General features: G+C 39.4%; 1 protein-coding gene across 1 annotated transcript in view; it reads right to left on the reverse strand.

The window, feature by feature from the left end:
* The window catches only part of LOC121872514 (connectin-like), a 105,191-nt gene that overhangs the window by 24,058 nt on the left and 54,758 nt on the right, over positions 1-26,375 (reverse strand). The window contains exons 3-7 of the mRNA XM_042375299.1: positions 19,622-19,837; positions 12,797-12,973; positions 10,901-11,209; positions 10,541-10,741; positions 10,188-10,347 (exon numbers count right to left, since the gene is read on the reverse strand). Coding sequence (XP_042231233.1) covers positions 10,188-10,347; positions 10,541-10,741; positions 10,901-11,209; positions 12,797-12,973; positions 19,622-19,837 — 1,063 coding nt within the window. The remainder of the gene's footprint in view (positions 1-10,187; positions 10,348-10,540; positions 10,742-10,900; positions 11,210-12,796; positions 12,974-19,621; positions 19,838-26,375) is intronic.

A 26,375-nucleotide genomic window follows, 5' to 3' on the forward strand; every position in this document is an offset into this window, starting at 1 on the left:
GTGTTAAAATCAATCAGAGGCATTATTATACTATATGATACTAATACCTTTATGCTTAACTGTTTTTGAGGCAAAGGGATGTTGTCACCCTAGAAACAAAGAATATTGTTTGTAATATTCTTTGTTATTATTGTGACAAACAAAAACAGACACATGAATATCTGAGACACCGGTTTTTACCAATTATCTATTATGTGACTTTAAGTTAAGTTAAAGTAACCATTATTTTCAGTACCAATTTCATATACACGATTACACTTAGCGACATTGTTCTAAGAGTGAGTGTTGAGACTGTGAGCGGAGTGAGGTACGACGTGTCTCTTTAAGGGAGGGAGTGAGAGGTCCTGGCACGGTGTAAATCCTCGGCCGCTACACACACGGAATAATTTAGTGAACAGTTTACCACCTATTTACTACTGAACATCATGCCTCATAATGCTCATAGTGCAGTAGTGTGTTACCGAGCAGGATATTATTCAGCTGTGGTGTTGATAAGTACAATGTGGTACAGTGAAGCACATGCACGTAGTTAGTGCCACTCTGACCATGCAGTAGGTGGTGGCGGGATGGTTATTGCACTGGGTTGTCAGTCTTTTGTTCCCGGATTCATATTTGCATTGAGGAGGAAGCATGTGGTTGATATCTAAGTGTGGGTTGCTACCATTAGTATCGCCACCAGCTTGTAAAAACCTAAGATTTAGAGGTAATAAGTAGGGACCTAAAACCTAGACAGTAATGCGTTTATGAACGAAATAAGGCTAACAGAGTACTCGTGTTCACATCTAGAAACGTTAGTCAGACCATCTGTGTTATTTTACAACTATCTAGTGTGAGTCAAACCTCTCTTAGATTATGTGGTTCAGTTTTGGTCGCCGTACTGAAGAGTGGATATAGATTCCTTGAAACTATTCAGAAGAGAATGACAAATCCTGGGCATTAGGAAACTTCTGTATAAAAACAAAATAAAGAATCTGTATTCTCTTGAGAGGCGTTGAGTGAGGGTCAATATGATCAGGGTGTGAAAATTATATTACTAAGGTACTGTACTTAAACTATCAAATCAGGAACGAACACGTAGCAATTTAGATTTGGGAAGGAATTAAGTTAACACTGGTTTGGAAACAGTTTTGTTTGAGTGGAATTAGTTGCCAAACACCATCAACAACCAACCCGAACTCGCTGGCAAGTTTCAAATATAAGATGGGCAGATATTATACGAGAGTAATAATTAGGTGTAAGCAGGATCAATAGGCCTACTGCACTTAGCTTTATCCTATGTACTTAAATATCATAGGGAGAGGGAGGGGGGGGAGGTATATCCTGGGTAGAGTCATAAGTTCCATGGTGTACCAGGTAAGTCTAGCTTCAGTATACTGTAGGTCACACTGTCAGGGGATAGTTTCATCTGTACCTCTGTTAGTCCATTACAACGTTAAAAAACAAACAAAAAACAAGTGAGTCCCTATGGAAATAAGCTTTTAGTGGTTCTCTTGGGCTATCACTAGTTGACTCGACTTATACATTGTCATTTACTTGTATATCTGCACTATCTATTTACATGTTAAACCATTGTAAACTTCAATGACGCTTTTACTGAATAAACATCCATGCACTGTACCCTTGTGCAGGTCACGACCGTCTGGTGGAGCAGGTCTGGCTGCAACGCCCCATCGCTCCCCCCTCCCCCTCCCCCCGTCACCCTCAGCTGTGACTGTCCTGACTATCATTATACCCGGGGGTGACTGATGGTCCGTTCCGCCACCAAGCTGCCCGGGTACCACAGTCACTCCATGGTGTGGCAGGGAGGACAGGGAGCACCAAACAGTGTGGGGCGGAGTGAGAGGGAGGGTAGAGAAGCACCATACTGTGTGGGAGGGAGGGGAGAGAAGGACCACACACTGTAGGAAGGAGTCTAAGGCACAAAACACACTAAAGGGGGGGAAGGAGGGAAGGAGGGAGGGAAGGAGTGTAGTACCTGTATGAGTGGACCCTACAACAAGACCTTAGTCCAGCCTTTAGTCACGCTCAACAACACAAACGACCATCATGTACACACACACACACACACACGAGGCAGGAGAGCGTAGGTTTTTTTTTCATCGTACTAAAGGGCTTAGCAACGTACTGCAAGGGGTTAAGAGGGCTAAGTGAATCATACGACCAACGAGTTTTTGACAAGATACTGTCATGTTACGTTCGATCAATGCTCATGTATCTTTCTTCTTTTCAATATCGTTATAATAAGGAGAAATTATGGTGAACGTGTGTGTCGTGTAATTGGGTTTTTATATATTAAATTCTCAGTTGTCATAAAGCCACTGTCACCATTACCTCACAGCCCTTGAAAACGTAACAGAGGACAAACAACAACTTCTCATTTTGTCTATTCCCGTTATTTGTACTCAGAATGGCTACGATTCACATTATGTCTATTGGTCTTATGTCTATAAGTTAGGTTAGGTTAGGTTAGGTCAAGGAATCATTTAACAATCTTCATGTAAAGTTTTAATGGTCATTAACCGAGAATACGTGATGTTTTCAGAGTAGACAGAAGGGGTAAAATGAAATGGGAACTTCAGGACTGTAGACGAATGGGAATAAACCAAAACAAATAATGAATGGCACAGGTGGTGGTGGTGAGGCATTGAGGACTCGCACCATATGTTTACAGTGCAGTGTGAGGAGGAGGGAAGACCTGTTGGTTGTCACGACTTCGTGTATAGGAACCAGCTTTGATGTTCCCCTGTGTCTTCTTTATCCCTATCAGCCAAGCTCTAGTACCGAGATATATATCACCGGGATGATCTATGATTCTATGTGTTCCTAAGAGACACAGCGACTCAAAACGTTCTCTGTTTAGCTACGGACATATCAATGATAAGAGTGAGTACTGACTATCCATAATACTAAACACGATTACTGTTTAATTTATCTCAACTAGATACTGTTCTCAAGAAACAGAAATATATAGAAATAAGTTCAGCACTGTATCACTATTACTAAGCAGTAGGAGAAAGATATAATATTTTTATTACCCTTGTCAGGTGTGTTTATACGTTATTATCGACAGGTAATTATTCTCATTGTAAAGTAATTTAAGCTGCGTTTACGTGTTACATGAAAGCTTTTTTTAGGTTAGGGAGAATTTTCTTCTCTGCTGGAACATTTGCTGCCAGACGTACTATCAGTCCGGCCCTAAATACCTTTGTTTCCATGGTACACACATTATACAGTTCCCTGAGTCTGTACTCCATTAGTACCTTATGAGAAAACTGTTGAGTAATAATCAACGGCAATAATCTTCACCCCCCACACCCCCACACACTATGTTCATCGTGTCACTATCGCGTGTAAGACTTACGATCAATAGAGATTACTGCATGTCATAGTGAGAGAGAGAGTCACCACCATTAGCAGCTTCACCTTCCATTTCATTTATTTCGTCAACAAACCAGCCAATCGGATAATTTTGTAATTAACCAATCAGAAGCGTTCTTCTGGGCAGTCAAGCCATTTAGTGGGTCAAGTCAAGTCACTGCTGGACGTCTTAATTTCTCTTATTGCCGTCGATTACTGTCATTTTGTCCTCTTTTCATTTTTATTCCTGTTATTCTTTTTCCTTCATTTTTCTTTGTCATTCCAATTTTTTCATCTTTTTTCTTCCGATCTTTCTTCTATTTTACGTCTTGTATTCATTCCGTTTTTCTTCCTATCTATTTTTTCATTTGTTTCATTCCTCCTTTTTCTTCTTCCTCTTTTTTGCCTTCCTGTCCTACCCTATTTTTACTGTCCTTCCTTACTTCTTCCTCATTATCTTTCTTATTTATTCCTGTCTATCTCCTTTATTTATTTCTGGGTTTTTTTAGAGCTTTTGGTACATCGTTGAGAAATATCGCAACATAAGTCAATCTATTTTTTTTTCGTCTCCCCAAAAAGTGTAAATAAATAAGGTAAATTAATATAGTACATAAATAAATAAACCTACAAGAAAATAATGAAAAATAATAATAATACCTGCGAATAAATCAGAACAGAACTAAATGTAAAAATAAATGAATATGAACAAAAATATATAATTATGAATAACTCTGAAGGAAACAAGACTAAAGATACTAATAAATCAACAAATTTATCAGAATGAGATAATAAAGCAACAAATGATAAAATGGGAAATAACGAAAGTGTGGGAAATAATTCGGTAATCCCCCCTCCCTCTCAATTTCCCTCCAACCCCTCCCTCCTCCTTCCTCATCCCTCCTTTTCTCCCTCCTGTCCAATCCTCCCCCTCCCAACCTTTCCCAACTCCCGCCACACACAGCGATACATTTTTATTTCAGGACCTCGACGGATCACCCTTCCCTCCACCACCCCCTCTCTGCCCCTCCACCTCTCCCCCCTTCCGTCCACCGCCCCTAGCCCCTCCCCCTCCCTCACAGGTTTACAAGGCCCCGGGGACTCATTCCATCTGACCCGTTATCCGAAACTAAAAGGTGAATGTTACGAGCGGATCACATACGGGCCAACACTCCCTAATATATACTCACAGCTGGGGGAGGGGGGAGGGGTGGAGGCTACTATTAAATGATACGTTATTACAATAGAGCAACAACAATTTTTATTTTAGTGTGTGTGTGTGTGTGTGTGTGTCCACGGCCACGCCCGTCTGGTGGAGGTAAATCATTCATTTGTCACAACTGACTGGGCCAGGTGTTGCTTCGTCATATTGCTTCACTAGAGGAATATTGTATTGTGGAATCCCGTGCTGGGTTTTCTACTGGGGGTAGTTACAGTATCTGAGGAATAAATACAAAATAAAGATCTCGTCCATCCTCAGTTAAAACACTAGATTACTGTTACTATCGATAAAGTAAGTCAAAACTAATTTCCTTGATTCTAAAACTTGTAACTAGCGTCGGCTCTATTAAGAAATTAAAAAAAAAATAAAGTTTGTTACCCAATCAAACTCACTTGAGATTAAGTATTAAAAATAAGCCAAGCATGAAGGTGTGGCTGTGTGGGACGCCGAGTAAATCCGCCTAATAGTGACCGAATAGTTTAGATTCAGGACGTGGGACATAAGTTGACGTAGGCAGCGAGAAGCCACTGAAACATAACAGTTAAAGTCAGTTTATTTCACCTGATGATTAAACACCCCCTTTTTTTATGGGGATTAGCCCACCCGGGCACAGGTCACTGACCCACATCAGGGCCTGAGGGGCGAAAATATAATAATAATAATAATAATAATAATAATAATAATAATAATAATAATAATAATAATAATAATAATAATAATAATAATAATAATAATAATAAAATATATTATTATTATTATTATTATTATTATTATTATTATTATTATTATTATTATTATTATTATTTATATTATTATAATTCAAAAATTAATAACAAAATACTAAAAATAATAATAGCCATAAATAAATACAAAAACGAAAAAAAAAATGAGAAACGTTATACATTATGTATGTTGTGTTGTCAAAGTAAGAGAAACAATTGAGACCCTGCAATTGTGTGTAAATGAGGCAGAAAGTCAGATCAGCAACATGGGACTTGCTCACAATTTTCGTGATGCCATACAGCAGCAGGGTCTACCATTAGACAATACAATATGCTTCTAATATCCACCCAGGTGGTAGTACCTCCCTGTTTGATAGCTGCCTGATACCTACTAACTACTACTGTAAGATAACCTAATCTACCCTAGCCCTCAGGTAAAAGTAGTGACTATATTCATTAAGAATAACAAGCTGGGATGTCTGATCTTCAGGTAATCCAAGCTTTGTAACGAAGTACCCTTGATGATAAAGAATGGGCAGTACATACTTTCGCTACATCAGCTGAGAAAATTTCGTCAACATGACTTAATAATGTTAGTTGTGGAACATGACATTTATTGGTGGCTTTTGTCAGAAGTTAATCAACAACCTAGTGTCGAGGTTTTATCAAGGACGATCGATTGTGAAAATGTCACAGAAAACGATTTGTACTTGTTGACCCTAAATAAATTGTCTCCGGATATAGGATTTATGGTTTGTTTATAGGAGAAGTCACACACGCACACCCAAGAACAGAAAATATCTCCTGAATAATTTTAAATAATCTCATGGAGCCTTAACACAAACGATAACTAATTACGGGTACCAAGTGTGAAAGATGAACGTGATCACAACTGTTACACTCTACAGTAGTATTTGTAACTAGAAGATATCAGTATGCCACAGTCTAACCTCATTTGTTTCCGTATAAATGCTACTGGTATCAACGTAAAGGACCTTACATAACCCAAAGGACCAGTTATGTCTATAATTAAGATAGTACAGAAAAGGGAATAGGAATTTAGAACTGTAGCACCCACTGTATATCCCGCCACACGAGGAACAACAGACAAAAGTAATGTCACAATGGCAAGCCTTTCCCTACTGGCACGTCTGCATTTCTTAGGAGCATTCATAATATTTCAATTTAGCTGCTTCTGATGGGCAATTAATCTCTCTCTCTCTCTCTCTCTCTCTCTCTCTCTCTCTCTCTCTCTCTCTCTCTCACATACACACACACATACACACACACACAGAAACACACAAACACACATTGAAAAAACAAACATCAGGAGTTAGCGTTCATAACTGTCGACGGCCCCGCATGTGTTGATAGCTGGTAATAAATAGGTGAGGCAGGTGTACCCAACAGGAGAGTTTATGTCCAGTCAACGTGGTTAATAACTGTAAGGTTCATCTGTATCTCTAACCGTCATCTAATATACTATAGGACTAGGCGTGTGTCTATTTGTCTGTTTGTGTGTCTGTTCTGGGCAGCAGAAACGGCACAATCGTTTTTTATCAAACTTGGTGGAAAAATTGCAAAAAAATTCGTAGAATGGAACAAAACTGGTCCCATGTCGATGTTTTCTTTAGGAAGGCATTAGTTAACAATTTTATTTACAATGGAAAACGATGCAAGTCTACGGACTTGGCGCACCCTATACGCTGTCACGAGCGTTCAAACTCTCACAAGGGCACGAAAGAGCCCGTTATCACTAGTTATCCTTATAGTCGTGGTCGGTGTGTGTTGAGTGTGTGTGTGTGTGTGTGTGTGTACATTCGGGTCTTTGAGCATGTGTGTGTGTGTGTACATGTGGGTGTTTGAGCATGTGTGTGTGTACTAATGAGTGTGTTTGAAAACATTTGTGTTTACATTTCCCTTTTATTACCAACACCACTCTCCCTCTATGTCTGTCTCTCTCTATGTATAACCTTCTCCTACTCCCCTTTCTGTCACCCACACAGCACCCATAACACCCCCCAAATTAAGGTGTCCTTCGGTGTAGTGCTACGCCTGTAATATTTGTTTTGCTTTCCTCGCCTGCCTTGTTGACCTAAGCTTAACACTTGGAAGCACGGCCAAGTACGAAAATCACCGTGTCAACACTGGCAGTATATACAAACTTCAGGGGTGTAGCCAACTGAATGCTAAATATACCTGTTGGTTTAGTCTGTGTGTACGTGTGTGTGTGTGTGTGTGTGTATGTTCTTGTGTGTGGGTATTTGTGTGTGTGTGTTTATTGGTATATGATGGTGTGTGTGTGTGTACGCGCGTGGTAGTTATTTCATTAATTATATAGCCTCCATTATATAACCTCTACTCTGCTCTATTTCTAACTTGAATTTCACGACCTAGGTACTAAATATATATCCCCGCATCCATTTTATTTCCAAGTACTCGAAGTATATTACGGTATAGTTCACGTAACCCAAATATATTTTCATTTTCACCTCACCTTCCGTTTCCAGAAATATACATATTATCATGTATTTGACCTTCCAGGGTTTGATATATCTATATTTGCATTTCACTTCTAAGAAATCAAATTACATTCCCATTCAAGATATTTTCAAGTCACTCAATAATACAATGCTTCCAGGTTACATAAAACACGGGTACATCTCACATTCATCTATAGGAGAAAAAATATATTTACCTTCATAGATTTTACGTTATTTTCAGATTTACTCTTGGTGACTCCTGACTTTTGCTTCTTCTCACATTCGTTTCTTCCTCGGGTCATTAACATGTATTTCCATATTCCTTTAACTTTCACTTAGAATATATTAATACTATATGTAAAATGTCATTGTTCCTGAGGTTATTGACCCATGATATAGTGCTAGAGCTACACTAACTCTCAAGATCTTGCACATGGATGGTTTAAGTAATAAGTGTGGAGTAAATATATTCTAGTTGCATTAAGGTGGTTTATGTGTATATATTCAGTATACTACTGAGGGGTGGTGAACGAGTGGATACAGCACTCGCATTCTGACGCAATGGTGGGTGGTTCAAGTCCCGATACAGAACACCTCAGTCGGGCGTCCTATAGTCGTCCCAACTGCGTACAAGGCTTCGTGCAGTGTGTTGTATTCAAAGTGCCCAGGCAGGATGAAATATCTCAGTCAGTCTCTCGGTCAGTCGGCCAGTCAGCAAGTCTACTAGTCGATCAACAAGTATCTCAGTCAGCCAGTAAGTCTCTCAGTTGGTTTGTGTGTCAATCGGTCAATCAGTCAAGACAAACACAACTATAAATGTGTTATGGTTAATGATAAATACTATACATGTGTTCTCCCGTGGTTGTGTTCATTCGACAAAGAGAACACAATTGATCACGAAGTTATTGTTTATATAATGCAAATTTAATATATAATATGTAACATACTGACGTAGTATAACACCGGCTCGAATGTGTCTGGTTAAATGTGTGAGGAAATATATTGTACTAGTATATGTATAAAGTATATGGAATGTTATGATATATGTATCACCAACGACATAACAGTGTGTGTGTGTGTGTGTGTGTGTGTGTGTGTGTGTGTGTGTGTGTGTGTGTGTGTGTGTGTGTGTGTGTGTGTGTGTGTGTGTGTGTGCGTGTGTGTGTAGTTCTAACAGTAATTATAGTTCCCGACAATATAATAAAATTCTTCCCAGCCCTCTAAGTATAGTATTTATATGCATATCTACCTGTCCATATCGCTATATAAATATATATTCCCGATTATCTATGCTTATCAAGGTATATAAACTAACGTCACGTATAATGTCCACGAATATGTTGTGCTGGAATAAGAGACAACAGCCGTGAGTGAGGTTCAAGCCTTGTATGTGTATCATCATTGACTTGTGGAGGTACCAGGAGACAGGGTATAATTTCGACCCCAGCTGCATTTGATAAGCCTCGACCGGAGTCAGATATACAACACGTAAAGAAAAGTCATACAATGAACAGTAAATCGTATTAACTATGTTACCTTCAAGTGCACAGTCTTTAAATAATAGTAAGATAAGATCAGTAGTATTGTTATGGATGTTTCCCAACACGGCAAAAATAAACTCGTCTATTTCTGATCGTTTACCGCATATTGTAAGAGGTCTGGTGATTTTATTATGTCAACGGTTTACAAAAAATTATTTAAAGTTCTATGTATATGATGCTGTGTATGACTCAGTTTATGTTTTTCATTGGTATTTATTTAATTCTGAATTGTTTATATGTTCGTTTTCATTTAAGAATTACCTGAACTCCAGACACCAATTACATAAAGCACAATTGTAATTTGATCCTTGACGATAATATCCCTCAATTATTAAGTCAATTACTCCCATCAACGCTTTTATTATATCAAGTGTTATCAATATTAGTACTATTAAAGCTATTATTACTTCTCAAGAGTTTTTGGCTGGAGTGGTTTTCCACCTTAACCTTTATTCACCCACCAACATACACCCAGAAGGAAGCCATAAATGATAATAACAATACTCGTAACACCGGTGTTTTGTTCCTTAGAAGAGGAAGTTTTCTTTAAAGTTTAGGGTCGTCGTAGTATCAAAGATGAAGGCCACTATTGTGCAGCCAACCGAAGAGATTTCTGGGCTCTATGCGATTCATTTTTGTTCTTTTATTGTAATTGGAAGGCATTTTGTTTTTCTCTTATTTACCACAATTGTTGCTGTTCTATTTGTTATTAAATACATCTGTGCACAGAAGCACTTTATACAGAAGAAAACAACTACATATAGTATACTTCTCTATTCCAACTTCCCACGACAGGCCGTAAACGAGACGCCTTTCCGGATACACAACCAATGCTAGGAAGAGTAAAACATGCAGGTGTACTCACCTTCCATGAAGAAGAGCATAGTGTCGTTGTTGAGGTTGTCCATGAGCGGTTGCATCGTCTCCTGGGTGAGAGTCTCCAGCACGTTGGCGCGGATGTCCAGGTGATGGATGTTGGGGGCCATCTTGAATACCTCAGGGCCCAGTGTCAGCAGCTTGTTGTCCTGGTAGTCACGAAGATAAAATAAACCCTGAGCATTAGTACTCGCTGATAGAGCCTGACATTAGTTAATTACTGGAAATTCTATGAGTGTATTGGCAGCAGCCTTTGATCTTTTTCATTCAATAATACGTGAAAGTCATGAGCTGAAGAACTTGTAATAGGAATAGGGTAAACCCTGTAAACACGTAACATACCTGGAGGTTGAGCTGCCTCAACTTTTCGAGTCCGCTGAAGCCTTTAGGAGCGATGTACTTGAGGGAGTTCTCTTGCAGATCCAACACTTGCAGGGACTGGAGGTCGCGGAAGGTCTTATCGCCGATAACTTCAATGCGGTTTTTGTGGAGGTCGAGGCGTTCCAAGGATCGCAGGCCCTTGAAGGTGTCTGGGGTGATCACCTGAACGAAGGAGAAGATAAAATATAAATTCAATCTTCGGGGAAAATAATCATACGGCAATTACCTGTACTAACAAACAGGGTTCTGCGATATTCTTTAACATACTATGTAAACAACAACATTAAACAAAAATAATCACAACCAACAACATTTCCTTACATGAATCTGGTTAGAGAACAGCTCAAGCTCAATAAGGTTGTGGAGGCCCTGGAAGGCTCGTTCATGGACAGTGGTTATGTTGTTGCGGTCCATGTAGAGTTTAGTGAGCTTGGGAAGATCGACGAAAACGTGGCGGTTGACCTCAGTGATGTGGTTCTCGCCCAAGGAGAGGATGTCCAGGGAGGGCAGGTGGGTGAAGGCGTTGCGTGCTAGGGTGGCTATCGAGTTCCTGGAGAGCGACACTTTCGAGAGGGTGGTGGAGTTGCCAAAACTGAAGGCTTTGACGGTCTTGAAGGTAGCGTACTGCACCTGGTGGACGAGGGCAAGGAGGGACAATAAGAAGCTACAAACTCTGTAAACTGTGTAACCCAATTAGATACTTGTTCTGAACTTCCTTGACAAGTTCCTAACTTGTGGGATGTTATTGATCCATTTTTCTTAAAACCTAAACTGCTAATATTAACTGTCATTAAAGTTCATACACGACTACAGCTGTTATATTTATTTCCAACGTAATGTTTCGTGAACAACTACACCACACTATTAGCATTTTAAGGGAGTTAACAATAGTCAATATTAATCTACTAACTCTGAAACAAGTCACGATAAAAGAGTGAAACTAGTTACAGAGCTCAGTGTTAAGAGAATAAATAACTCGCCCCTTCACAAGTTTCTATATCTCTCCTAAATAAAAATGCAAAACACAATCAAATGAACTTCAAAATTATATGAATGTAATATATCGCAGATCAACTTTACACGAACACTACACCAGCGTAAAACAGAAACACATTTACTCTGTCCGTGAATGAGTGAGACTTTTCTAAGTCAACTAAAGATAATGATAAAAAACTAGTACTTTTACCTTCACTCTACTTGATAACTTTTACCTTCACTCTACTTGATAACTTTTACCTTCACTCTACTTGATAACTCTTACCTCCACTCTACTTGATAACTTTTACCTTCACTCTACTTGATAACTTTTACCTACACTATACTTGATAACTTTTACCTACACTCTACTTGATAACTCTTACCTGCACTCTACTTGATAACTCTTACCTGCACTCTACTTGATAACTTTTACCTACACCATACTTGATAACTTTTACCTACACTCTACCTGATAACTTTTACCTCCACTCTACTTGATAACTTTTACCTACACCATACTTGATAACTTTTACCTCCACTCTACCTGATAACTTTTACCTACACTCTACCTGATAACTTTTACCTCCACTCTACCTGATAACTTTTACCTACACTCTACTCAACCGGTGATCACCTACTGTACATCAGGCACATTAGTTCTAGTACCAAGTTTTGTGCTTTCTGATTTCATCCATTGCTAATATTCCGAGGCACAAGGACACGGACTAACAGACAGACCTACAAACAATATGTAGCCCGTGATTTCGATTTTTTCCTCCAGAAGAGGTCATTAATAATTTGTAGCATACACACACACACACTTGTCAACCACCAGCGATACAAGACGTGCCCTTGAAGGCGCTCCCAGTTTGAGCAGCCAGGCCGAGTCTGTTTGACCCCCCCCCCCTCCCCTCCCTCTGACGTCACGGCTTCACCTGACCTAACCTGAAGGATGGAGCACACCTGCATTGCCCCAAGCTACTGTCCTGGCCACACACCTGCCCAACCGCATCCAGCCCATACGAACACGAACTGATTGCTATAAGAACAGCCCAGTCCCAACCATTATAAAAAATATCAACACCTAATTATATTGTTACTTGTATATCATTTGCAAATCAAGAGACCCATTCCCCAATTATGTAATTGTATATTTTCAGCCTTCCGGCTGCCATGCTCTTTCAATAAACCATTAATTATTATTATTATTATTATTATCACACACACACAGCACCTTACCTCGAACATCTCTATCCCGGGCAGGTGTTGGATGGCGATAGTGGGGATGGTCTTGAGGGTGCCGTCAGGCCGCAGGTGTAGCGTCAGCCTCTTGATCTTCGTCTGCGACACGAATCCTTCCCAGATAAACTCGTTCTCAGACGTGTCATTGAAGATCCAACAGTTGCCTTCTTCAGCCTGTGAAGGAGAAATACTCACGATTACATTTCTATTTGGTTAGGTTTTAGGAATAGAAGTATTCTTGTCAGTGCAGTCTTCTTGGGTTTCCCTTTGTTAAATATACGAAGTTTGGTGTTGTTTGAATACATAAACTGTTTATATACATGCTAAAACAATGTAAATTTTGTATGAATACTTTACTTTTTTTTACGGGGAATAGCCCACTCGGGCCAAAAAATAAGAGTAAAAACAAATTATTAAAAAAAAATATTATATTAATCTACACCACGAAGATGCCGGAAAACCACTTCCTTGAGATAAATGTATAGTACATATCAGGTGCCTACAGGAGAGGTCAGGTTCTCAACTGGCTCAGCCATGTTAATATTGTTATTATTATCCACTCTGTGTCTGTGTTTTTCTGGCTAAATAAACTGTTTCATTTCAATTCAATGAAGAGACGAAAGGAGATAAATGAAAGATGGGAAGACTATTAAGATGAATTGAAGGAGGGGACAAGAGAAGAAGAAAACAGACAGGCATCAAAGAAGGAAGACGCGGGAGGAAGGAAAATGACGAAAAAGGAAGGAAGGGGGGGGGGGAGGCGTGGTACTATTAGGACAGGGATAACTGGTGACGTCTAGTGTCGTCATCCTCTACGATGATGAGTGTTAAGGCAATGTGTTTCTTCATGAACTGAAATGATGCTAATCCTATGCTTCTCTGTGCCTTCAAGTGTTAAGAGAGTGTTAATTATGTTGTTTTAACACCTAGAGTTATTTGTTAATGTTTTTCTGCTCCGAGTTAAATAATGCAGATTTTTTTTTGCTCATCGCATTTTAGAAGTCTAAATTTCGATAAGAACTACAGCAACTAGGTGCCTACGATTAAACCATATAAAAACATCAACAAAATGTTAACAGCTCTCTAAATGTGAATTATCATAAGTAATTCTAAAACATACTAGAAAAAGAAGCGTAGAGACCATCCTCTTTATTGAGTGGTACACAAATAAAGCATTTTACAATTCTTTCGTGTGTTGTGTTCTGCAGTAGTTATCAACCCGGCAAAAAACACTACAGGAAAATTAGCAAGTTTTTTCATATCCTTTGCAGTATGATTCTGTTAGTTATCAGTCGCCGATTCTGAACACACGGGTGAGGTTCCCTTTGCGCTCCGCTCTCCTGCTGTTTGAGTACATCATCATCACCACAACAATGATAATAACACAGCAACCACCACCACCAACAATAACAAAGAACTTTTGGGAAATTATGTGAAATATGGTAGGTACAGTACCCATTCAGTGCTTCTTTATGTTACTTCTAAATAGCTTAGAGATGTACTGTACACGAAATCAGACAGGCAGGCAGACAGACAGACAGACACGTAATGAATGTGTGTGTGTGTGTGTGTGTGTATGTGTATCACACTAGATACTGTAAATGATGGATAATTACGATATATATGGACTCATGTGATACATTCAATAGACACGTTAGACATGATCAACTTCCCTACTCGATACAACATTCATAAGTATAAAGAGAAAATTAATCGAGTCACTACGGCATAAGATCATCATCTGAACTGCAGGGTGAAAAACGTAAGAATGAAGAACAATTAACCACAAAACTTCCTCGAACACAATGATAAACAAGTTCTTTCAGTTAGTCAGTCGGGATCGGTTTTCATGGAACTGGAGAGCAGTCAAAAAAATTAAAAGTCAAAGCGCCGCAAATTATAACTTTTGCAATTCAGGCAGATTAAATCCTGGGGACTGAAAATTGCACAAGCAGTCTTCCCCTGCCTCTTGCATGTCTCCCTCGTTGGAAGTTGCAGAACTAATACAGTCGTGCATAGTTAAGACCCGAAGCGAAGCGTGTGCTGCGAGTCGCTTCCCGTTTATGAACACCGTGAAATTGTCATGTGTCACAACTGCGGCCACTAGTGAGGGCATCATGGCACACCTCAAAGGGCCAATTACAGTCTCCTCCCTGGGGTGGTCCCTGGCCATGCTCCAGGTGCTCTCATGACCCTGACTGAACTAACTTTACCCACAAACGGTACACCAGGCAGCCGCCGTCATGGCTTGTGTAACTTTCATCCAAAAAGGTTTGTTTCCAAGTCTTCAGAGGATTTAATCAGTGGGTAAGATTATCCTCCTAACCACCAATGAGATGAGATAATGACTGAGCGTTGTTCCTGCAATTGAATATTAAAAGTTTGTCCGCGGTAAGTTACTGTGACTCTGTGTTGACCATTAAAGGGCTTTTGTTTTACCCCTTAATTATTATAGATTAAATCGACATCCCTAAAATGTTGTACCTTAAATCATCGCTCTTAAAAATGCTAAAATAAAGGGAGTCCAAGCATGCCTTAAACTACCGTCCACAGAGAGTTTGGTTAGACACAGCAGCTGAGACACTTAAAACAAAAGCACTAACGAGAGAGAGAGAGAGAGAGAGAGAGAGAGAGAGAGAGAGGAGGTAAAATAACACTACTACAACAAACACAAGCAACACTCTCCTCCACGTACACCAATACACAAGGTGGAGGGAGACACACATCTTACCCGAGGCTGTTGAAGGTCAAACATTCATCGTTAAAAGCTCCTTTCATAAAGGATACACACTGAAGACCATTCATATATATATGTGTATATATATATATATATATATATATATATATATATATATATATATATATATATATATATATATATATATATATATATATATATATATATATATATATATATATATTCAAGGTAAATGGTGGTTGGGCACATCCGAATATAAATAATATTTACAATTATTTACACAGATTTTCATATATTACACATAATTACACATGAGCTAGTTTCACTTATTTACACATTAACACATATTTACACATATCCCATAGTAATTTATGGTATTTAACCTAAAATCTTTGTTTCATAATTGATAATGAGGACGAGGCAGTGTGCAATTTTTATATATGAGAAGAATTTGCCTGTGCGTTTTGAGAGGTGGTGTCATTATACTGTATATGATTCGGCCACAATAGATAGAAAGGAAGAGGATAAGGAAGAAAAGGATAGGTATAAGGAAGAAGAGAAGAGGGACAAGGGCAAAGAAAAGAGGGTAAGAACTAAGAGGAAGAGGATAAGGGAGAAGAGGAAGAGGGCAAGGAATAAGAGAAAGGGAGAAGGAAGAAAAGGAAGATGTTAAAGGAGAAGAGGAAGAAGATAAAGAAAAGGAGGAAAGGCATAAATAAGAAGAGAAAGAGAATAAAACAGAAGAAGAAGACAATAAGGGAAAAAGGTGGACCGTGTATAATGAAGAAGAGGATGAGAATAGAGAAAAAGAAGGAAGAGGAGAAAGAAGAAGAAGAAGAAGAAGAAGAGCAATAAAGGGGAAGAGGGGATGGACCGTGTATAATAAACAGATTTAAAAGTATTAATTTAAGCCTCCAGCACAAATACAGTTATACAAGACACACGTTTATACAACATACATTAACTCTATCTTATCAAGGACGACTGAACACCAAGTACAAGTCATACTGAATGAATTACAAGAGACAAAGTTTAAGAATGTATAAAAAAAATTAAATATAAATATATATATATCAATCGTGTTTACAGGGAAAAAGATGTTTGTGACCTTTCTTAGAGTTTTCTAAGTCTTAGCGAGGGTGTGAGTTGTTGCTTCAGTTATTGTGAATCCTTCCAGGTACAGGTAGGATGGAGGGGGAGGACGAGGAGAGGAGGAGTGGAATAGAAAATGAAAGGAGAGAGTGAGGATGGAGGAGGAGGAGAGGGTGGAATAGAAAATGAAAGGAGAATAGTGAAGATGGAAGAGGAGGAGGAGGAGGAGAGGGTGGAATAGAAAATGAAAGGAGAGAGTGATGATGGAGGAGGAGGAGAGGGTGGAATAGAAAATGAAAGGAGAATAGTGAAGATGGAAGAGGAGGAGGAGGAGGAGAGGGTGGAATAGAAAATGAAAGGAGAGAGTGATGATGGAGGAGGAGGAGAGGGTGGAATAGAAAATGAAAGGAGAATAGTGAAGATGGAAGAGGAAATGAGAGAAAGAGGGCTCGGAAAGGCTCGGGGGAGAGAGATGATAATAAAAAAAATTAGATCCATGGAGGAGAGAAAATAAGAAGGAAGAATGAAAAAACAAAGGTTGGAGAAGAGAAACGAATTCTATGTACAACTGTGACCAAAATTTCCTTAACATTTATTGGAAATATTTGGTAGCTATTAATGGGTTAGATGACTGGTTTGAACATGGTGACGCTGCTTTGTATTATCAAGTCCGTCAGAAAAAATTACTAACATAAAGAAGAATCGAGTAAATAGACGTTTAAATCCTAATCACCCATTGCAGGTCACCTAAACTACTGTGATGGTTTAAAGAGTATATTGATGTTTACAATTCTAATCTCTCTTCCATACATGATCCCTTAAGCAGATACCAGATATTATACAACAACAAAAACAACAACAAATTATACTACTACTAATACTAATACTGCTACCACTACTACTAATACTACTACTAATAATAATAATAGTGTGAATGTTTGTCAGTAAATGAACATTAATGGGAAAAAAATATATATGTAATAAAAATAAATATGAATAGCTTCGCCGTCTGTTAAATAAAATTGGCGATATTGTGGGAACACCGCATAGAGGACAGACACGAGACAAGACACAAAGGCCGTCACTCAGATAATAAAACTGGCACTAACTCACCTAGCAGCTCATGGTGGTCATCCCTAAATATACTCGAGTGCCAGAAATAGTGCCAATGGCTTATGCGGCCGCTTGTCAGTTTATACCAGAGAGGATCAAATCTGCAGTAATCCAACATTTCAAAAAGTGGCACTACTGCTGTGTGTGTGTGTGTGTGTGTGTGTGTGTGTGTGTGTGTGTGTATGTGTCTGTGTCTGTCTGTGTGTAGTTGTGTCTGTGTGTAGTTGTGTCTGTGTTTAGGTCTGTGACTGTGTATAGGTGTGCCTGTGTAGGTTTGTCTGTGTAGGTGTGTCTGTGTACTGTAGGTGTGTGTGTTTAGGTGTGTCTGTGTGTAGGTGTGTTTATGTGTAGGTCTGTGACTCTGTGTGTAGGTGTGTTTATGTGTGTGTACTCAGTCCAAAATGCCTCATATTTCATAATCACTCTCTGTTCATCACTATCACTTACCAGTTCACAAATAACTTGGTCGTGTTCACTGTAACAACACCATAAGGGCTACATGACAATTAACGTCACACAACGAGACCTTCACAAACGGCAGACAACCAATCACTCAATAGACACACCTTAAAATGTCTCCATTAGTTTAAAAGCTAAAACAAATACTATTACTTTATGAAAAAAACATTAGGTTGAAATTCTATTGGGAAAATAATATACTGTCCACACACACACACACACACACACACACACACACACACACACACACACACACACACACACACACACAAGGGATAATACACTTATTCCTGCTGTATCCTCACCACTACAGCAGTATGGAAATGAAAAGTTCAAATCCAATTATACAGTGACAGAGCCCCGACACCCTTAGCCTTGTGTGGCCTGAAACAGATCACCCTCCAAAAAATAAATCGAGTGGGTATATACTGACCAAAGAGCATAGTTATGGTGACCCTGGTATACAAAGCTAAGGCGCATACTGTATATTCCTCAGCATACATCGTCTATGGTGATATCAAGCTGTTATAATAAAAGTTTAATGGCTGGTTTGAAAATATAGATCACATAAAAGGGTTATAAATAGCAATAGCCTCGACATCTAGAGTCTGAATTCCACGGTACGAACAAGAATGATCCCACAGTCTCTATCTAAACTCACCTTATACAAGACAGAGGCGTTAAAGAAATAGTAGATGACCGTAACATGACCTACACTTACCCTGCCGGAATAAAAAAGACGTCACAAAGGTAGTTAAATGGCCTCAACGTGTCCTATACTGAACTTGTTGGATGACAATCTCTGTTATAAATGACCCAAATATGACCTGTGTTGCTGCCACAGTAACAGGAAATTACTGACTGGCCGTCTTAGTAAAGAAGATGCGGCAAAATATAACCTGAACGTGACCTCTATTGATCTACATGTACCACGTAATGATCTTATTCACGTTCAGGACTTTGCAGGAAGAGTAGAAAACCTTAGGTCTTTTAATTCAGAGACACAGGAGACAACTAGAGCGTGACCTGTACCTTCTCTACACAGGGACACACAACAACAGAGCACCTGATAATGACATGTTCTTGTTTAAAACGCTGTCTAGGAAGCTGTATGGAATGACAATATCATGTCTGGGAATGACCTGCACAGCCCTTGCAGAAGAGGAGGACAGGGAAGGACGGTAACAAACAAGACATCTCTTCATAAACCACATTTACCTGATCTACACGAGGAGCATCATATTATATACTGTATATGGTTGGGTTTATAACTGACCTGAGAGCGACTTGGTGTCAGCCCAGGAGAGGCTTGAAGTCACCTATACTAAGATAAACCATTTCGAGGACTCCACGAGAACTACAAACACCCTCATAACGACTTGTACTAAACTTTCTCTTTGCAAAGTCGTCACAACAGCTGTAGATACCATTAGAATGACCTTAGGGTGACCTTAACTGACCTGGTCCATATCGAGGACGTCACAGTAGCAGTAGATGACCTCTGGTGTCTGGATATCGCACATGTTGAAGCTCGGGTCGAGGAGGGATGCAGTCTCTGGCTCATCGGCATCCTTGCGGTTCTTTTTCTTCTTCTTACCCTCGGTGGCCACTACCACCATGCAGAACAGCAGCTTCACGTGGAACAGAAGTTTCTCCGGCAGCATCTTGGCGGCGAACTGTAAACAACAACGGATAAAGAGTTAGTCTCTACCATTTCATTATGGGTCCCCCCCCCAAAATACAATATAGACAAACCTTATCAAACTAAACAAAAACAAATATCATCCAAATACCACAAAACACAAATATTTGTCCGTCTATAAACTTACACTCTTCAAAATTGATAAAACTACCAATCAGTTACAACACAAATTAATGAAAACAATAAAATATTTCCAATCACATTTTACATAACAAAATATGAGTTGACGCGTTACACCAGAGTTACTTACATAAACTGATTTATACATGTATATATTTTCATTTTGTAATCATAAAACATATACAGTATAGGGCAAAATTCCCTGGGCACTTTTGTCACTATCTGACATGTACTTCTGGATCACACAAGGAGGAGTGGTTAGATTTTAGTATCAACAGATACGCAATTAAAATGCCCATAGTGTTAGCTGATATAATTTATAGTATAGAACACCGGTCACCAGCTATAAGCCATTATATATATATATATATATATATATATATATATATATATATATATATATATATATATATATATATATATATATATATATATATATATATATATATATATATATATATATATATATATATGGATAGTGTTTGGTAACTTGCTCTATTCATCCACAACTCTATTTCCAAACCAATCTTTACTTAATTCCTTCCTAAATCTAATTTTATATAATTTAAAACCATCACTAAGCGTTAACTTCTAATTTGATAGTTTAAATACCTTAGTTAATATTACCTTTATTTAACTCCTTCTTTGCTTTTATCTCACCTCACTGTACTGTATGTCTCAAGAGATTACAAATTCTGTTTGTCTCTATACTCAAGGTTCATAATACTCAGAATTAACTTTGTCATGGTACCAAAACATTGGTACCAAGGCACTGCTGTTCTTCCCTAACCACACACAATAGCGAATATCACAGTTCCCTTCCTCATAATTGATACGCCGCCGCCGCTGTTAGCCCAGCATACTAACCCCGTGACCTGCAGCAAGGCGTGGGTAATCACACGAGTGGAGAGTGTCGTGTCAGGGAAGAGGGTGAGCAAACAGTGTTGTGTGTAGCTGCCCTCGTGGGTTGCTCGGCACAAGCGTGATAACAATCTCACGACCAGATAATGCAGCTGTACACCGCTCCAGCCGACTGCCCCTCCAGGCCAGGACCTGAACCGCCACTAGTCACACTAAGATAAAGACTTACCGCTTTAATTATCATCTTTGAATCACGACCTGATCAAGTCTGATATAATTGTTCGGTAGGTTATATCAGAGATCATCTCTCCCCTTCCTCACCTAATCCCCTTCTCTCTCCATCCCACGCCGACCAGCCTTCCTCCCCAACGCCCAGTGAACATCACCCCTGAGTGTAAACAGAGACAACAAATACACATCATGGCCGAGTAATAAGTACAAGATGTTGCTACCAAAATAATTAATTGCAACTATTATAGTCTTCGAATATATTTGTCATCTCCATAATTATAACACACTAAATACTGTACATCGACACGGGGTAGAGACCGTCCAAACACGGGGCTGTAAATGGTACAAGTACGTGACGTCATGTTACAAAAACATTCTAAACATACTAGCCAAATTGAAATTTACTCTACTTAAACCTAACATTAACCTAACCTAACCAAACATGCTCTGGAGATGCTAGGCTAGGTGCACATGTTCATCGTGTCTCATTATCTTGAGAGACGTTGTGTAGAATCCTTGATTTATTTCCAGCAACAATTTCATGGGCTACAGCCAATCACAGCCTGACTGAGGGGGTCCCACTAGTCGGATGTAATATATTATCCTGCCAGAGGAGGCACTTCTAATGCATTTCAAGAGGCGTCGAGTTACCCCTTCCCAGAGGTCAAAACTGGAATATCTTAACTGAAACCGCAGCCACACTCAGGAAAGGAATATTTTCTAAACAGAATCTCGTGAAGATTTTTAGCAGCCACACAACAAACCATGACTCTCACTGATGGGAGCCATGCAGCTGTCGCCCAAGATATGAAGGTAAACGCTGCCCACGTACATTGAGCGTTGACAAAAGAGAGTGATGTGTGGCTCGTACTGGCGAGATACGGGTGTCAGGCCTCTGTTCATCACGCGGCGGGTCTCACTCGGAAGACTAAAGACTTTTTTCTCGATTCTGGACAATATATCTTAAACGAAAAACTAACACAAGAGACAGGAAGTTAAATACCTCATGGCTTTTAACTAAATATTATGTGCACTACAAACGAGGGCAGTCTGTCTCACTATCTGCCTGTCTGTTTATTCCTGAAGCTCCACAGGAGGAATTTGTTCTTGAATATGAAAAATTTATCAAACTGAAAATGAATTTGTATATAGAAACAAGGAAAATGCGCCTATAAACGCAAGTTCTCGTTATGTCTGTTTCAGATTAACTAAAAAAAAAAAAGAAAGCTGATATTATATATTCTTCATTAGAAAGGTCTTGGGCCAGGAGGGGTGCGGGGAGCGGAATCGGCTTTGTTAACAGTAGATCAGTACTTGAGAATACTTTGCATACACACATCATAATACTCGACATTTCTGGAAGACGAAACAGCCTAAATTACCGCACCTCAACTCGAACACCTCCACGACTCAGGGATGCATGAGAAAGTCCAGGCAGCGCTAGCATGGATACTTGGATAGCAGCCTTCTTACTATACACAAAGAAGAATTAATACAGACCCTGAATCCGTATACCCCTTAACAAATTCACTCACACAAACAAATACTAAAATAAATATAAGAATACTGTCATTCTTGGAGCTACAGAACACAGAGGAATTAACAACGAGGCTTAAACATTACTCGATACACATACCACGATATACAAGGATCATCGAGTACTCGTCGGTCTTCGAGAGAGCTGATGAAATGTTCCTTCAAAGCGAATCTGATGAACCACGTTGAGGGTGATACGCGGACCGACGGACCATGAAGACCAACAACCAGCAGAACCCGTGTTAAGTCAAAGTAATTTCACCTTCAGCTTTCTCTCTCTCATTATCAGGTCTCACATCTTCCTTCCTCCTCCCCCCATCCATCCCTCCTTCAAACCCCATCCTCTATCCCATTCTCCTCTCTTCCTTCTCCACTCTCTCCCTCCATCATTACCTTCTCCTCCTTCTTGTCTACCCTGCTCCACTTCTGTCTCGCTTTCTCTTCTACCTCCTCTTCATCTCCCTCCTTTCCATTTCCTCACTCTAACTCCAATTTGTCTTTCTCTTTATACATCTCCCTCCCTCCCTCACTCCCCTTTCTCCTCCATTTCATCTTCCATCGTCTTCCTCCCTCCCTCCTCCTTCTCGTCTCCACTTCTATTAATCTTTCTTTCTCTCTCTCTCTCTTCCATATTATTCTCATCTCCCATCCTCTTTCTCTCCCTTACTCTCTCTCACTCTATAATTACAATCACAGGCAGCACCAACTCGAAGCAAATTACATCTGACTTATTACTTGTGGTAATTTTTTCTGCGGGTACATTAACCTAGAAAATGGTCGTTATACCACTATGTATAATGGACGTTGTATTTCCATGTATATTAGTTGTTGTATTACCGTGTATATTAGTTGGTGTATTACCGTGTACATTAGTTGCTGTATTACCGTGTATATTAGTTGTTGTATTATCGTGGTTAATGGTTGTTGTATTATCGTGGATAATGGTTGCTGTATTACCAAGTATATTAGTTGTTGTATTACCGTGGATAATGGTTGCTGTATTACCGAGTATATTAGTTGCTGTATTACCGTGGATAATGGTTGTATTACCGTGTATAATATGGTTGTTGTATTACCGTGTCTATTAGTTGTTGTATTACCGTGTATAGTAGTTGTTGTATTACCGTGTATATTAATATGACTTAAAACACGAATATATAAATGAGACTCCTGATAAAATATTATGAAGACTTAAGACACGAATATCAATAAGAATCAAGGCACTACAGGTAATATTAATAAGACCGAAGACAAGAAATAATCCATAAATGAATATTACTGGAGAAGGATAAAACAGTCTGACAACCAAACACGAGTTAAAAGCAAAAAGAAAGTTACATAACCAACTCGCAGAACAAGGCATAGAATGATTGACTACTCGGACTCACCATTATAACTATACACATGAGAATCAACCACATTTAACTTGAAAAGAAAGTTACATGACCTACTCAGAATGACTGACGACTGGGCCATTACATCTGAAATTCATTTTTTTCTACACTCACGCCAGGTAGTGTGTCAAGAATATCGACGGCTGATGGTTACCACATGGAAATTCACGATATATGAGTCCAAATTACCACCTGCCACCCCTAACAGGATTTGAACTCCGCTCCCTGAGGTGAGGGATGGAAGCGATTTCTCCTAAACCAGTGCAGGAGACGTTTACTGGAGGGGAGTTGGGGGTAAGGAGCAGGCCAACATGCTACCTTCTATACCTGACGTCACAAAATCTGCCTTCCACACCTGTCATCTCACACCTGTTCTCCACATCTGTCATTCCACACCTGCCGTCACATACCTGCCCTCCTAACTTACCATTATACATCTGCTCCCTCACCTACCAACATAATCCTGTCTTACACACCTGCCATCAAGCACCTGCAACTAGGAAAACCCACAAAAGGAAATGGAGAAGCTCCCAAGCTACAGAAACTCGTAAGTAGGCAAAAAACACCTCAGAGACTCGTAATAAGAACATAAAAATGAAGGAAACTGGAGTAGGCCTATTTGTCCAGACAAGGCAGTCTTATTTACACCCAGCCAATTATTATTCATATATCTGTCCAACTATATTTGACGTCTCCCAGCAACTTCAGGCTATTGATAGTGTTTGGTAACTTGTTCTATTTTAGATGATTATCACCCTTGACGAACAAGATCTTCACAAATTTTAGTGACTCAAGGAACGCCCTTCAAGCTCCAGTATCTTTTAACCCACTCCACCCTCTGCTTCTTGAGATACTGGTATGGCTCTTCTTAACAGGGCAACATGGCCATCGGGTCAATTTGTGCTAGGTATCGGCATATGCGAATGCGTCTGGAAATAAAGAAAGCAGGCAAGTTGGTCATGGCTGCTATGTCCCGTCCAGCTTCGGTATCTGAACTATACTCCCAAATTGGGATATGCGTCCTGGTATTATAACTGCCGTTTGTAATACCTGGGAGCGTTGTTGGGATATACTGCTGGCCGAAGAAGCTCAAGGAGATTACAACAGAAATTCGACCCTGGACCCAAATGCCACAGAGATGGGAGACAGCCCTGGTCAGAATTGCATCGGCTACTCTAGGCTGACACATGGCCACCTGATGGCCCAGCCGGTATGTGACGGCTGCCTGGTCCCCTTGACTATAAATACTTCTTGGACGAGTGTCCCAGTCTGTGGGACCTTAGGAGGCGGCATCTCTCCAGGATCTCAGGGAGGGGATAGTTACTACCGCCTATCCTTGGTTCTGGGAGCAGATGTCTCATTTCTAGAGGACGAAGTTTTTAAGTTTATCGAGGAGGATTGTTTCCTCCAGAACATATGAGTTAATTGTATAATATCTAGTGTAGTTTTCAATATTGTAAGTATCATTTTCAAATAGAGAACCATTTTAAATTAAATACGGCGTCGCATGATTATTTGTTACGATGTCAGATGAACTACATATAATGAATAAATAAATTATCCATAACTATTTCTAAACTAGTGTTTACCTAATTCCAGCCTAAATCAAAATTTGTCGAATATAAAATCGTTGCTGCTTGTTCACTCCTGATTTGATAGTTTAAGTATCTTAGTTATATCACCATTACAGTAATGAACTATGAGCATATAGCCCCTCACTCTATGTCTCTCAAGAGAATGCAAATTCAGTTTTCTAAATCGGTTTCTATTATCAAGGTTGATAATATTTGGGATTAATTTTGTCATCCTCCTCCGAATGTTTTCTGCAGTGACCAAAAGGGAGCCGCATAAACCACGACATATAGTTGTAAAATAACATTGTTTCTCCTGTGACTAACGCTCCTTATTTCGTACGTGAGCACCTTACCCTTTATGGTTTAGTCCCCAACTTTTCATTACCCCTAAATCTTTCTCACAATCATATTTCTCTATATCTATGTTGTTCAGTTGATAAGTTTGTTACCGCTCACTGGCCCAACAACATTACATTTATCCACATTGAAATATTAATAATTTTGTTGACAATTTAGTGTAGTTATTGTCAAGACAAAATTTGGTACCCATAATAGTTCAGTGTGTTTTAAAAAATACAGATACCCTAAAGATTATCCCCTAGCCAGCCTAACCTAAGATAATTTAACCTAGAACCCCCCCCCCTCCCCCTCCCTAGGTTGCGTGAGGGTTGAGGGGGGGGGGGGAGTCTTCAGGTGATGCAAAACTAATATTATTTTTGAATAATAAAATACCTGCAACAATGTCTAAGTTGTGGCAGAAGTAAGTTTACATGTATTCAGGCGTATTATAATCTCT

This window comes from Homarus americanus, unplaced genomic scaffold (assembly GCF_018991925.1).
Source record: "Homarus americanus isolate GMGI-L3 unplaced genomic scaffold, GMGI_Hamer_2.0 scaffold52711, whole genome shotgun sequence".
Lineage (NCBI taxonomy): Eukaryota > Metazoa > Arthropoda > Malacostraca > Decapoda > Nephropidae > Homarus > Homarus americanus.